Below are 15423 nucleotides of genomic sequence, written 5' to 3' on the forward strand. Positions count from 1 at the left end.
TGTGCTGAACTATTGTGCGTGGGTCAGTCTTGTGTAGATGTGTGAGATTCAAATGCAAAGCACTGTGGCGATCATCATCATCATCATCATCATCATCATCATCATCATCATTGTCACTTCTCTCATTCTCTGGCTGTTTGTCTGTCTTGCCTCTGAGTTTTGGACTTTAGGACAAACGCAGATTAAACATTATCTTTATCAGAAACCATGCCACATATACTGATGTATATATACTCTACAGTAAACTCTAAACTCTAACAGTCAAAAGCTAAAAAGTAGAGGAGTGACAAACCACTTAAAACAACCGAAATAAAAACAAAACAAACTCAAATGCAAAAAAGTTTGATATGTTGATATGACTACATGTTATGCACTGATTGAATGAGGAGTTGAATATCAAGATGACAGGAGACAGTTCATGAAAACATAACAGCAGTGGATTTATTTTCTTTTATCATCTTCAGGCATTACATTCATCTTCACACGAGAAACGCCAACAGACAAACAAATAGCTCTGTGGATGATTTGTGTAAGGAAATGGCCTTTTAAACACATGTCCTGCTCTGCAACACACCATCTTTTGGTTGAGTTTGTGGCTGATTTAAGTAATCATCAAACTGCATGTTTTGACCTATACAGATACATTTGCATTGTTAAATGTGCCATTTATTTATGTATTATTCATGTATTGTCTTACAATATAGCTAGTGTAGATGAGATGTGAATGTGTAGCTGTGAGTGCTGTAAGTGTGTGTGTGTGAGTCCTTGTATGGTATGAGTGGAATTGTTCCACCTGTCTGTATGAGGTAGGTATCTGTGAATGTGCTGCAAGGGTATATGTGCTCATGAGACTACTCTTCTATTCTCTATGTTGTACATGGACAGGATTTGTTCGGAGAATGAGTACAATTCTTTATTGATAACTTTTCCTTGTGTAAAATACCTCACCATCTGTCCTTGTGCATGTATTGTATTCTGTGTGAGACAATGGTACCTAGTTTGAGGGGCAAAAAACAGCAGGCGAAAACTACTGTTGCACAAAAAGATATGTTTCAGAAAGTTGTGGTCAACTGCACTAACTGGGCAGAGCCAGGCCAAAGTTAATTAAATAAAGGTTTGGTTAAAGTCGACCAATAGCATTGCCGAGCAATCCCTTTAAACTGAATGCGTCAGACTACATTACAATGTGTCACATGGCAATAATGCCATGGGTTCGGGTGTTTGCCAGAAGCACTTTTCCAATTAATAAACTGTAGAGCTTCTTCTGTTGTTCAAAACAAATCAATTTGTTGACATATAATTGCAGCTTTTTTGCAGATATTTATTTGCCAATTTTCCCTGTCAAAGAAGGATGTGTTGTCATACCTATATTCAAAATCCACGCCTCAGCGTAAAACAGAGTTCTCACCGAGTTTTCGCCGCCAAACTAGGGCCCATTGTGTGTGTGCTGTATGTCTCTGTGTGTGTGTGTGTGTGTGTGTATGTGTGTGTGTGTGTGTGTGTGTGTGTGTGTGTGTGTGTGTGTGTGTGTGTTTCTGTGTGTGCGTGTTGGGAAACAGAAGGGAGTAAGTCCATCAGTTGGTTTGGTGGCACTTGTACCTGAGGCAGACTTTAATTCTTTCCTGGAAGGCTCTCGTGGTGATTGTGTAAAGGATTGGGTTCAGAGCACTGTTTATAGGCAGGATGAATATCACTACCCACAGTATCATCGTTCCTGTAAGACAACACCACCATAAATACAAAACTATTAGACAATAAACAGGACTAGTAAGAGGCTCCTGGAGCACCTGTAGTGAACCAACGATCATCATTGTCTGGATAACTGTCAGGTGAATCTCCCAGGAAACAGAGCGATTTCCTCAAGGAAGAGTATCTATGCTAATCCCCGCTGAGGTTTTTACAAGCAAGCTAAAGCCTGCCAAGCATATAGACATTATTACAAAGCCTTAGCTGAGCTGTGTCTTTTGTGTGTGTGTGTGTGTGTGTGTGTGTGTGTGTGTGTGTGTGTGTGTGTGTGTGTGTGTGTGTGTGTGTGTGTGTGTGTGTGTGTGTGTGTGTGTGTGTGTGTGTGTGTGTGTGTGTGTGTGTGTGTGTGTGTGTGTGTGTGTGTGTGTGTGTGCATAAAGATGTGTGTGTATATGTGTATATGAGTGTGTTTGAATGCCTATAGGTGTAGATTGTGAACTCACCTGCGATATGCACTCTTAGCAGTGAGAGGATCTTGAGCACAAATATAGGAATCCAGCACATTGCATCTGTGAAGACGATGAAAAAGAACCTCTTCGCTATGGCGACTTCGCGGTCGTACACCATCTGCCGCGCTGTTTTTGCTGTCTTCTGCACCGAGTAGAACATGCTGGAGTAGGAGAACACGATAATGACAAAGGCGACCAGATTTAAACCTGGAACAAACAAGCACATTTACATTTACCATACAAAATAAAACTAACTTAAATATAATACACATAAACACACATACAATTACAATACAATAGGTACATTTACATTCATATTTTACATTTTCAGTAAATACCATTCCAACATAACTGAGTGGTGACTGAAAAGCTGCAGTCTACTCGACATAGAAGGAGAATTCATTTTGATGCAAATACGAAGCGTTTGCTGCAGAGATATTATTCTGTGAGCCATTTTGTTGACTTTTTCCCCATTCATCCACAGAAGTGGGATAGCTGGCATCACTGAAGGCTGCTTGGTGGCTCGGTAACTATGCCAACTATGCCCAGGGCGCTGGGATACATAATTGTTCCTATTTAGTCCCTTTCAGACACTGATAAAACACTCATTCCACCGAGTGTAACAAATGCTGAGCCCCCCCCCCAATCCATTCTTCAGACCACAGAGCTCTTTGTCTTTCTGGGGTCTGAGGCACGCTGTGGTCTGAGCGACCTTGGCAGGGGCCTAACCTCTAAATCTTTGGCTGATTCAATTCAAGCCCTCCCAGGGACAGTAGACCCCTTGGGCATGCCTACTGTGTATCATACCCCTAGAGCACACTAGCAGTTCCTTCTTTCATACTTTCTATCTATCTATCTATCTATCTATCTATCTATCTATCTATCTATCTATCTATCTATCTACAGTTCAGTCCTAATGCCCTCACGCAGTCACACACACACACACACACACACACACACACACACACACACACACACACACACACACACACACACACACACACACACACACACACACACACACACACACACAATGACAAGGATCCAGACGCAACCTGTATCTGATCTCGGTCTTGCTCACCCAGGAATATCACTGTGGAATAGGTCCTAGCTCCAGGCTTCTCCATTTGTTCTGAGTGTAGTGGAAAGCAAACTCCGTTGCGGCCGTAATAATTCCCAAAAGTCTGTTTGTCCCAGAATGGGATGACTGCAATGATGAAGCCCAAGACCCAGATGATGGTCAGGCTGCAGAGCGTCTGCTTGCGGCCCACGTGGAAATTCTGGAAGGGGAAGACGATGCACAGGTACTTCTCCAGCGTCATGTACGTCAGCATGAGCACCGACACCTCGGTGGACAGCATGGCCAGCGAGCCGATCAGCTGACAGGACAGGCTCTCCATCCAGATCTGGGCGTGGCGGTTGTACTCGCCGCAGTACTTGATGTCAAAGGCACCGATGAAGAGAAGATATATGCCCATCAGACAGTCTGCACCTGGACAATGAGAAGATCGTAGACAATGGAACAACACCAACAGAAACGTGTGTAAGCACACACGACATCAGCATGATGCCTGCTGTGGCTGAACTCCATTCACACTATGGTTTGTTGCACGAGTTCTATTTGTCTAATTGTGTTATATGGTGGTTTTCATCAGAGCAACTAGTACAAACTAAGTGTATTTAGCCTTAAAGTTTTCATGATTTGATTGAGTTCATAAAAATAGATTATTATCAATTTTTCACCACATGCACATGATGAAACTAGAAAAGCAGAAAAATTGAAATAGAGAAAGCAGAGCTGTGTTGTGGTAATGGGGTTGAGACAACGATCAAACTCAGGGTTCAGACAAAAGTAAACGAGGCCTGCGCGACAGCACGCTTAGCCTATCAACATGATGTTTTAGGCATGGACTTACAACATAGAGACTTGATGGCCATTGTGTGGTGTTGGTTCTCACTGGCTATGCACGATCGGAGGCAGATGACAAAGATATTTCCGAAACAGATAACGAAGGCGACCACCCAGACGAAGACGCGGAGGATGATGTTTGCCAGCAGGTTCTCGAACGAGGAGATGCCGTCGGTATTGGGCTTGCAGCTGCGCACACTGGGCGAGTAGCCGCAGTACTCAAAGCGCTTGAAATAGCTGAACACATTCGAAGGCAAAGAGACCATTATTTGCATTTCAGTCACTTATCAGCACAGTAAAGATATTATTACCTTTCTGAAGATCACTTCAATATTATTGAACCTCCTTTTGCTGAAAAGACTGTGTTAGCCCATGTGGGGGGGGGGGGGCAAAAGCATTTAATTTAGACGTTGCTCAGAAGTCTGAGGACTTCAACTGAGTTTTTTTTTCCAGGGGTGAGCTCATCAGTTTAAAAGCTATTATTTCTGGCAGAGAGTGGCTGCTGGTGAATCTGAGTCAGACAGTGTTTTGGGAGACAAATGTGGACCTGGGATGTGGCTGGAATTTTAATGGAATTGCCGGAATACCACGGGTTCAGAGCTATTTGGTTCACCATCACCAGTCTACCTGCTACCTCTGGGAACACCAACTTCTCAAACCAATCTTCTACATTGTATTTAAGTGATTTAAGATTACTCCTTAAATAGGACCAGTTTTCGGCTTTGCCTCTGTTAATTTACTAGAACTGGTGGCTATGCTTTGTCTGGTGTAGTCATTCTGCATTCATCTCCTCACAATGAATTGAGACTTTGTGAGAGAATATTCTACACCTAGCCTTTCTGAGCTCCAGGGCCTTAAAAAACTGCCATTAAAGAATTGATTGTTGTGTTTGCACAGAGCTTTTCAGCTCAATTTATTTAGCACAACATGGGCCAGGCAGATAGGGAAAATAAATGGCAGGCAGGGGAAAATCAGCAGGGAGCCGGGTGTTTCTAAAGAGCCCTGATGTCCTGTGGCCACAAACTGCAGACTCACAGACGTGAAGTGACCATGCAATATATGGTCAGTCCACAGGGAGTGGCCACTTATGCTAAGAAGATGGCCGGTGCCACAAACGATAAAGGTGTGTTCATTTCCAGGTTTCCCTGGGGTGTGAGCAGTGATTTAACCAAGGCTTTTACGCAATCAATCAATGCCCAGAACAATGTTACAAAATCTGCATCTGAATGAATGAAGGCTTGTCACCAATACTTTAATCACTGACAGAATACACCACTGTGAGCCCCAGTTTAGCCTAAACTGATTTGGGAACCCTTTTGGGTTTATGTGGATGCTAGCCCAGGGACTGTCCAGGGGGATGAGGACAGGTGACTGACTACCCCAGAATTAAATCTGGAGGAAATTTCCATCCAATTTGTGAGAATGGGCAACTGAAAATGTATGAATAAATAATAACATTACAAGCCTATCTGGCCATCAACTACAAAGAGGCCATTGTAAAGGGAGCATGTTAGACTGCCATTACTCCTCCAACAGAAAATACTGTGTGTCTATGAGATAAATGCTGGTAGAGCCTCTCAGCAGCATCATTCAACTGCATAGAGTGTATTAGACTATTTTCTTCCATTTGATGTCAGGAAGTAGCTGTTGAGCTTCTTAAAAATGTCACAAATTCGGTGAGTGTGCTATGTGTAGAGGTACTCATTTCCCCATGTCAAATTACTTTTCCATAAGTACTGATCTCTGCGTAAAGAGCTTCACAGCACCAGTCTATGCATCCACATCCCTCTTATGAGAGGTGCCAGATGTCTACAGGGAGTAAACTGTCACAACTTGATAAAACATTCACGAGATCCTGTTAATACATAAATCATACCATGTTTACAAGTCTCACTGAAGAAGGAATTGCTGGCACCTGACAGACTGGGAGAAAATAGACTAAATGAACCAACTTTCACTCACATGTGGGACAAGTTGCTGAAAGACCGAAACATGCGGATACTAATGTTTGGGATCTCAACCTCCTCCATACTCCTATAAGAGAGAGAAAGAGAGAAAGAAAGAGTACACAATCACTGAGGTTTTTCTTGTTCTACGTTGTGTTTTACCTGTGGTATTTATCATGGGTAGCCGTTAGGAATGCAATGGTACACGCTATATTGTTGAAACAATCGGTACGCCCCCCTACGGTTCAATACGCATCATGTGACCGTACACCTGTCGATTTCCTACAATTTTCAAAACTTGCTTACTGCGCTTTACGTTGTACGTTCAGACCCACAGAACATCTCTGGAGCCTGTTAGAATATCAGCGCTCTGTATACAAATAGGAACTGGAGAAAAGAGGGGAAACTAAAAACAAAATGAGCTCAGCTCCAACTTGACTGTGGCAAACGCAAGCTAGATAGAGAGAAGTAGATTTGGAGAGGCACCGCGTCTTTCAAATCCGCCATGTGGGAACATTTTGGATTTAGCGTTCACTACGATGACGAGGATAAAAAAGACTGTAAACAAACAAAGGAGAGTCTGCAGTATTGCTTTGCCACTGTTAGTTACTCAAGTAGAGACAGAAACCAGGCCAAGTCAGTCATGCTGGCATTTTTCTGAATAGAAAGTTTTATTTGTCTAGTTTATTGTTTAAAGGGTGACTTTATTTTTTTCTTAAATATCAAGATACCGAAACCCCAAAACTTTGATACATACTGAACCATAGGCCCACTGTACCGTTGCATCCCTAGTAGCCTTGCTGCTGTCATATTGTCATGAACTGAAGGAGTAGTCTGTACGACATAAATTCAGTCGATCTTAAAGTAGAATAACGGAACAATTGCTAATCGCTAACGATATGCTAGCGGCTAAAACTAACGAAATCTCTTGAAATGTGCTGACTGACATTATGACAAACTAGATAGTCAACAACTGTCCTAACACAGTCAAACATCAAGCAAGTGCAACACAAGACAAAGCAAGACGGCAAATAAGCTACTTACTAGTTCGGCAGACAGTAGAAACCGGGCGGCTTCAGGAAAACCTACATTTAGCAGTAATATGCCTACGGACCCTGGTATGGCAATGGCGCGCAGGCGATTCTCCATATTAAAAGTCATTGTAGCTGTTATTTTGAGGTACAACTGCTTATCCTAACCATAATCCTGATGTACAATTACTGCATAATGCCACTTTAATACATCATCCCTCAACAAGGTGTCTTCAGGATGCAGGGAAGCTTCTGTACATCTGCATAATCAATGCCAGCAAACAAGTATACAGTGCTCAAAAAGTACAAAAAGTACTTACAGAGATTGAAGATTGACAAAACTGTCAAACTGATCCTCGTATATTTTGGCCAATGGGTTATTTGAGATGTTCCTGTGCAAACATAAACGCAAACCCAGACAAAACACACACACACACACACACACACACACACACACACACACACACACACACATATAGACAAAATATTAAACGTGCAGGGGCAAACAGAAATCAATACAGAGGCAGGGTCATATTTTTAGATGTGTGGTGGATGCCTCATCAAATTGCAATCCCACGACCAGTCAATGGCATTGAAGCAAGAATAAACAAACCCACTGAAGGAAGAAGCCACCGCTAAAAGGATCCAGAGTTAATTAAAAGTCAAAAGTTTGAGAGGTGTGAATTTTGAGTGTTTCTCCCGTGTGACAGAACACTGACAGAACAGTCAGTCGAACAAAAACTTACAGTTGCTGAAGACTCTTCAGATTCTGAAATAATGGCGGAGGGAGTTCTTGGATTTGGTTGACCGACAGGTCCCTGCCAAAAAAAAAAACAGAACCCCATTGAAAGAGTTTTTAAGAGAAAATGTATCAATAGCCAATCATTTTAATCAATAACAGTAATACCAATATTATCTTGGTTGAGGGGACAGCACATATGTGTGTGTGTGTGTGTGTTTGTGTGCGTGTGTGTGTGCACACACGTGTACGTCCTCACAATTCTATTAGTCGATGCATAGCTGAAAAGGTTCCCTCCTCAATAGTCCCAATACAGTTTTTCCTCAGGACACTGGAACAGAAAAAAAACTTTAGCAACATTTTTAAATATATTTCTTATAATACAACTCTTATTACAACAACACACATCCGTAAATTAATTATCAATGTAAACATTTTGCTGTGATGTACTTAATACCATCGGTACACTATATCATGGACGTGTAAAAAACATAACTAGGATGTTTTATAACAGGTATAATGAGCAGCTGCTGTACATTGCATGACTGAGGAAGAGTGTATATCGTCTCTGATAGGGTGAGGGTTTTGGAGTAAGGACAATAAGAGTTATATTGAGACGTGAGTGGTAGAGGAGATATATAAGTCACAAAGAGCATGTTCCATAGGCTTTGTATGACAATAATCCACAAAGTAGGTGTGTGTGTGAGAGAGAGAAAGAGGGTGCGGTAGAGAGGGAGACATAATAAAACATAGAAATGCCGTATATGCTATTATTTTAACATCACAGATCATGATCATGCCTGTAGAGCTCATACAGCTTGATCTACAGTGGGATCGTCATACTTCTGTCATATTTCACTTTCTTAACAAGGCTGACAGGTGCTGGGGTATCCAGATCTGACACCAGTACAGAATGTATTGCATGCATTCATTGTCTGCATGGTCTTGAGTGATCCTGCCTAGTGTAGCCCAGTAGTCTGACATTAGCCATGCGAGATCAGATTCAGAGGTGTTCAGAAACATGCCAGATGCATTAAACAACTAGACTTCTCCTACTGACATAAGTTCAAAATATCAATTTCGCAAACCAAAAGGAAAGCCAATTTATACAACCCAAGTGAGACAGAACATGAGTAATTCTGGTTCTGTTGCTGACACCTATCTTACATACATTTCTAGAGTTTCAGAAGTTTGACTTCCCCCCCCTAAGTGAAATTGCCCCAAGAGGATGAAGTAAGGTCAGCACTAACACAGACTGGTCATAATGTCATGGACTACAGTTATCCCTCTAAATTGCTTTATCAAAGGTGTACTGAAAACGTCCAGTAATATAAAGGATCTAATGGAATACCTGAATTTTTCAGAATAATATTATTCATTTATCAGTTTGTCTTTCACAGAACACTCTCCGTAAATAGTTCACTCCTGGCATTTTTCTCCATTCTCATTTCCAGCAGTTTATTGTGCGACTGGAGAATGGCTAGATTATGATGCCGCAGTGTCAGACTCACAGCACTTGTAAAGTGGTGCACTCCTCAAAGCTGGACTCGCTCAGAGATGTTATCTTGTTTTCCTCCAGGTCCCTGGCAGAGAAAAAACACATTCAAAATTGTGATGGGAAGCATATCAATACCTTTTCTGACCCTATCAGCATTCCTCTGTTTCTCTTTATGCTCGAGTTAAAGGCGAAGGCTGCCTCCTTGTAAGAAACAACCTGCCTGAATCAGGGAACGTAAACAACCTGAGGGGTACTCTGGATGTTTGGTCTTTTATTTGTCAAAATGTGCTTCTCTTTTCTCCATCCAATTTATGGATGTTTTTTAAAAGCTAGGTGAATTCAGAATTCAGTCCTGCAGGGAATATCTCTGCTTTGCTCCTTAAATCTAGTTAGCTGCTGAGTGTTTTGTATGTGTGGCGATGTCAGTAAGAGATGGAAATGGAAGGAAATTGCAGTAGCGCTTCACAGCTTGGGTTACAAGAGGGGAATTTAATTTAACAACTCACAATAAACAACTCACAATAAACAACTCACAATAAACCCACAACCCAGAAAAAGTAACTGCTTATAACCTACAAGATACAATTTTGTTACAAACTTGTTACCTCAATAAATGGTGGAATAATGTTTAGAAATAACTTGCAAACTATGAATTAATTTGTGTTTACCATGATTTTAGTTAATACTACCAATGTTTTACCATGATACTATTCATTTACTAGCCAGCTATGAAGTAAAGTGCTTTAAAATAAATAAATAAAAACCCTCAGTGTATTGTTGAGGACATAGTGGATATATGTCTCATATTTGATAGGTAATGTCATTGAATGCAAACTGTAAAATGTACGACTCTCTCTTTCTGTGTGCGAGTGCCCAACTTACAGCCAGTGCAAACGAGGCATCTCCAAGCAGAAGGATGTCCTTGGGAGCTGCTCCATGGAATTATTCACTAAGGAACTACAGATAATTGGACAGAGAGTGTGTGACAGCATGCAGGGCCACCACGGCACACACACACACACACACAAACACACACACACACACACACACACACACACACACCACATACACACACACACACACACACACAACACACACACACACACACACACACACACACAGAGTTGTTACCACAGATATTGGAATAGAGAGGTCTCTTTCATTCACTCGCACAACCATACCACAATACACACACACACACACACACACACACACACACACACATACACACATTAACATGGATAAACGGGTGGCTAATGTTTAATGCTTGTGGATAATTGGTGTATGGGTTAATTGGTTTGCTGCTCTAATACTCACAGGTAATATAATGACTTCAAGCCTTCAAAGGCCCTCTGCCGTAAAGAGCTTATCTCATTTTCATCAAGGATGCTGTGGAGAAATGAACGGAGCTCTTTAAAAATACATGTCTGCTAACCACTATAATGCATTTTAATTACACCACCAATTAGCAATGAGAAGGTAACAACATTTGCAAAAATATAATCAAAGTATATAGTTTAAATTATCATTAAATGATTATATGTCAAATGGTCAGTGATCATAAAATATGTACTGTCTTTTAAATGTTTGTTTTTGTGATCAAGTATACTCTCAAGTATAGCATAGAATACAGGCCAATACATTTTCCCCCTCTCTCTAAATTGGAAAGTGTAATCGGGGCGAATGCAATCCCACTGCTTGTTTTTATATCAGTCAAATGGTGCGTGTGAACATAGCATTTAAAGGAATGAGCTTCCTGAGGGGTAAAATCACCACTCAATGACTCAGTTGCTTTCTGCCACGCAGTGACACTGAGCCACAGAAGAGCCGCACCTGAATTTGGACAAACACTCCTTCCCATGAGGCAAACCCGCTTTTTGTTTGACCCCTCCCTCCCATACACACACAGAGAGGGAGAAACAAATAAACATGCTCAGGCATACACACCTGGCCTGCCCCCCTGCCACACACACACATACACACCTGGCCTGCCCCCCTGCCACACACACACACATGGACATACACCCCCTTCCCACACACACACGCACAGGCACACAGGCACACACTCACAGACAGTGTCAAAAAGAGCATTTCCTCCCGTTTGTGCCTTCACGAAATTGAAGAGCCACAGGTGGTAAATGACTTGGCGGATACCCACTTCCCACTTGAGCAAACTATCAATGTTCTGACCTGTGTTAGTTTTATGCGTAAGTGCTGCACCTAAGTGGCTCCATTTTATCATTCGACTGTTCCTCACTTCTGATAATGGACTGTGGTTCTCATTCACATCACATTCAGCTGCTGACCGAGGGCAGGGGCTTATCAGTGATTTCGCCATTACACCTTTACCCAATGCTGTTAAAGTGCTGTCCATTGCATCTATTCCACCATTACGCATCATTCTTAATCGCTTCTGGGACACTGCCGGGTTCTGTCTCTTGGAAGGCTCTTGGAATATACATTGTCTTCTTGCGTTGTCATCCACTTATGACGACAATTCAGTGTAGCAATTTTCTTCAGTTCGATCCTCGAAAAAACTCAATACCCAGATTATTTGCCACTCCACTATGACACTTAGAAGCATTTTAGCGTGATGGCCTGGATGATTTATTCATTCTTTGGTAAAGCAGTGTATACGGCGCAAGTTGCAAAACGGGGAAGTGCGTGATCTCGGTAAGAATACATTGTTAATATAGTCATGTATCCTTTGCTGTGTTTAGCATTTCTGACCTAATCTAACTTTGAACACAGATGTGACCCACATGGCAGCTAAGTCCATAGACATATATACATAGACGCCCCGTTGGCCCTTGGCTCGCGTGTCAACTCGCCGCCATCTTGGGGAGGTGATGACTGGCCAGTAAAAACACGCAAGTGAATGGGGGAGCTCCTGCTTTTCTGGATAAAAAGCACTATAGCGTTTACATTTCTCAACCGATTTCCTTTTTATTCGTTTATATATTAAATGGTTTATGATCTACGAGGAATAAAAAAAAAAGTTTTGTCTCCATGTTACTTAGAATCTTGATAGTAAGGCTATAAATCGCCACAGGCATATGTACATACATCATATATGTCTATGATAATCGCTGCTAGACGCTCACTGTTCTTGTGCTCCCACAGCTCATTCACTTTGAAATACTGAAACGAAATCTAAATGATCGAAATAGTGCTTCTTTAACTACTAATATTGAATTTGACCATCATTGAGAAAAACGGAACAGAATCTGCAAATAGCCTAGCATAGCATACTCAAACTACTGACAGAGAAGGCAAATGTAAACAACCATCAAACACCTGCTTTCTATATTTTTATAGCAGTGAAATACACACATTCAAATATACACATTTTTGTACATATACACAATTTGATATAAGCATGACCAAGACCATGCATAGTTTTATTTGCCCTTGTTTAAATGTCTATGGCTAAGTCCCCTAATAAACCTGCAGGATATGAAGCAAGAGAACTTCTCGTGGGGAGGTTTACCTGGAAGATGTACATGCGATGTGTCTCGACCCATGTAAGGATAATTGTAAGAGTGGACTTTAAGTGTGTTCATGTACACATGATTTTACACTGATTTGTGTGCGTACAGTGTGTTTGATAACTCTGATGTTGTAGGTTGATATATTTGGTCCCTTGTGTTGTTTATATGTTGTTATATACAAATGTGTCTTATGCATTATCATATTTATGCTCAAAGCATATTTATATGCTTTAATGTAAAACTTGCATTGTGTAATTAATTCTCAGGGTGCAGTGCACACTGAGATGAATATGAATACCAAGGACTACCCACTGGTTTATCACTTCTCTATTTATACCTGTGTCTTGGGAAATTATTAAATGTGGGACCTTTCTTTATAAATTGATTTGCATTATTAAAAAGTGCACTGAGCCAAGTTTCGAGCCAAGAGATGCTTAAAGAACACAGAGTGTCTCATTTGAATCAGTATTCCCTCCGCAAACTCAAACACACACACACACACACACACACACACACACACACACACAACCACCCAACCACCCACACACACACACACACACACACACACACACACACACACACACACACACACACACACACACACACACACACACATACATTTCACCCTCTATAGATGTTTTTGATCTGCCCTGCCACTCACAGCCACTGGAGGTTATGAAGGTCACTGAATATCCCTGCCTTGAGTGTTGAAATCCGGTTCCAGCTCAGGTATCTGGAAAGCAGCAGGAAAACACAGATCAAAGGAGAGAGTTACAGATGGAGAGAGACGAGAAATGGAGGGAGGGAGGGAGAGAGAGAGAGAGAGAGAGAGTAATCAATGTGGGGGAGATATGTGGGAAGAAGAGACAAATTACTGTGTATATAACTGTGTCAGTGTGTAGATATGTGAACAGGACTGTTCGTAAATAGGGCAGGAGGCGGTGGCACAGGTTGTGATGTGATGGTGGCAGAATATTGCAGCCCAAATTAAATTGCAGAGATGTGGAATGAGAAGAGACACCCATGTCATGCCTATGCATACTAGAGAGACAGAAAGACAGAGAGAGACATCTACCAGGTTTTTTTTTTTTTTAATCTCTCTCTCTCTGTTTCTCTGTCTCTACTCATACACACATGCACACAAGCAAACACACACACACACACACACACACACACACACACACACACACACACACACACACACACACACACACACACACACACACACACACACACACTCATACAATGCAAATCATTTCAGATTAGCAGAGGGGCTCACAGGTGACAAGATCAGCAATACAGTGCATCTCTGTAGTGATGGAAATACAGATCAGTATTCGAGACACACACACAGACACACACTCACATCCATGATACAATGCCATTCGTATCAGATTGACATGTGGGCTCACAAACTGTATGTACAATTCAATTACAGTTGCAAGTTGGACAAACAGTTGGGCAAACACACCTTTGCATGCACACACAGACCCGCACAGGCACACACACACACACACACTGAGAAGAGAGAGAAGTAATTCTCAAGTAAATAATTTGTTCCCTCATTATGTATGAGGAGTAGATGGATTTGAGCATAGCACCTTTCCAGAATGATACTAACAGGACTCTTCCTGCAATGGCACTGATCCAGGTGAGAATGTGAGATGGAGCTGATGGGTTGTCATGATGACCTTTACATCACTGTGAGATGCAGAAGCCAGAGCAAATGTGAACATCTCCGGGGAGAGGACAAGAATAAGACAGCTCTCCTGCTAGATATTCTTCATGTTCATTGGTATGTGTGTGTGTGAGAGAGATAGCGAGAACAAAAAAGAGAGAGAGAGAGAGAGAGAGAGAGAGAGAGAGAGAGTCAATGGTGAACTTGAATTGTGTTTGTATGGGAGCGTGTGCATGTGCCTGTAGCGGGGGTGCCTGTTTGCGCATCTTTGTATGTTTAATATTGTATGTGTGTGTGTGTATTTGTGTTTGCACATGAATGTATGTATGTATGTATGTATGTATGTATGTATGTATGTATGTATGTATGTATGTATGTATGTATGTATGTATGTATGCATGCTCTTTGTGGCTAAATGCTATGCTTCTCATAGTGCTGTGTGAATGAAAAAAGTGTCTGTGATGGCTCTGGAAAGCTCTCTCCCTTTCATTTAACATGATTCCCTAGCTCCAGTGCTTAAAGGTGAATTGTGGTATCTAGAAAACCAATTTTTGTCTGAGACCCAAATATTTATCTCTGTCAGTTATTTTGGCCGTACAACTACTACAGATGCAAGTGTCACCTTAAACAAAAACCTCCTGGAAATAAAAGTTATTTTCAAGGGTCCCATCATTCCAGAAATTCCTTTCAAGCCCTGTTGCAGGAAACTTTTCAGCGCTTTCAGCTTATGTGAGTTATGAGAGGGATCTAATTCATATTTTATTAGCAGCCAAAATAAGGTCAGGCCTAAGAAGAAGAAACATTTAGGGTACACTAATAGACATCTCCTGTCTTTCAGCATATTAATAAATAATATAATGAGATCAGAGGAGAGCTGTGGTGCGTGCAGCAGCATGTGCCCCACCATGTACCCCACAGGGACTGGGGTTTGAATCC

The 15423-nt window shown here is 41.5% G+C and overlaps 1 protein-coding gene across 1 annotated transcript in view; it reads right to left on the reverse strand.

Annotated features, from left to right (window-relative positions):
• Positions 1-415: 415 nt before the first annotated feature.
• Positions 416-15423, reverse strand: part of rxfp2l (relaxin family peptide receptor 2, like) — a 29968-nt gene continuing 14960 nt past the window's right edge. Inside the window, exons 7-18 of the mRNA XM_031571999.2 lie at positions 13471-13542; positions 10636-10707; positions 10201-10275; positions 9332-9403; positions 8080-8151; positions 7828-7899; positions 7402-7473; positions 6067-6138; positions 4112-4341; positions 3277-3687; positions 2190-2402; positions 416-1714 (exon numbers count right to left, since the gene is read on the reverse strand). Of these exons, the coding sequence (XP_031427859.1) occupies positions 1575-1714; positions 2190-2402; positions 3277-3687; positions 4112-4341; positions 6067-6138; positions 7402-7473; positions 7828-7899; positions 8080-8151; positions 9332-9403; positions 10201-10275; positions 10636-10707; positions 13471-13542 (1573 nt within the window). The 3' untranslated portion in view covers positions 416-1574. The remainder of the gene's footprint in view (positions 1715-2189; positions 2403-3276; positions 3688-4111; positions 4342-6066; positions 6139-7401; positions 7474-7827; positions 7900-8079; positions 8152-9331; positions 9404-10200; positions 10276-10635; positions 10708-13470; positions 13543-15423) is intronic.

The sequence above is a fragment of the Clupea harengus genome, chromosome 8 (assembly GCF_900700415.2).
Source record: "Clupea harengus chromosome 8, Ch_v2.0.2, whole genome shotgun sequence".
NCBI classification, from domain to species: Eukaryota; Metazoa; Chordata; class Actinopteri; order Clupeiformes; family Clupeidae; genus Clupea; species Clupea harengus.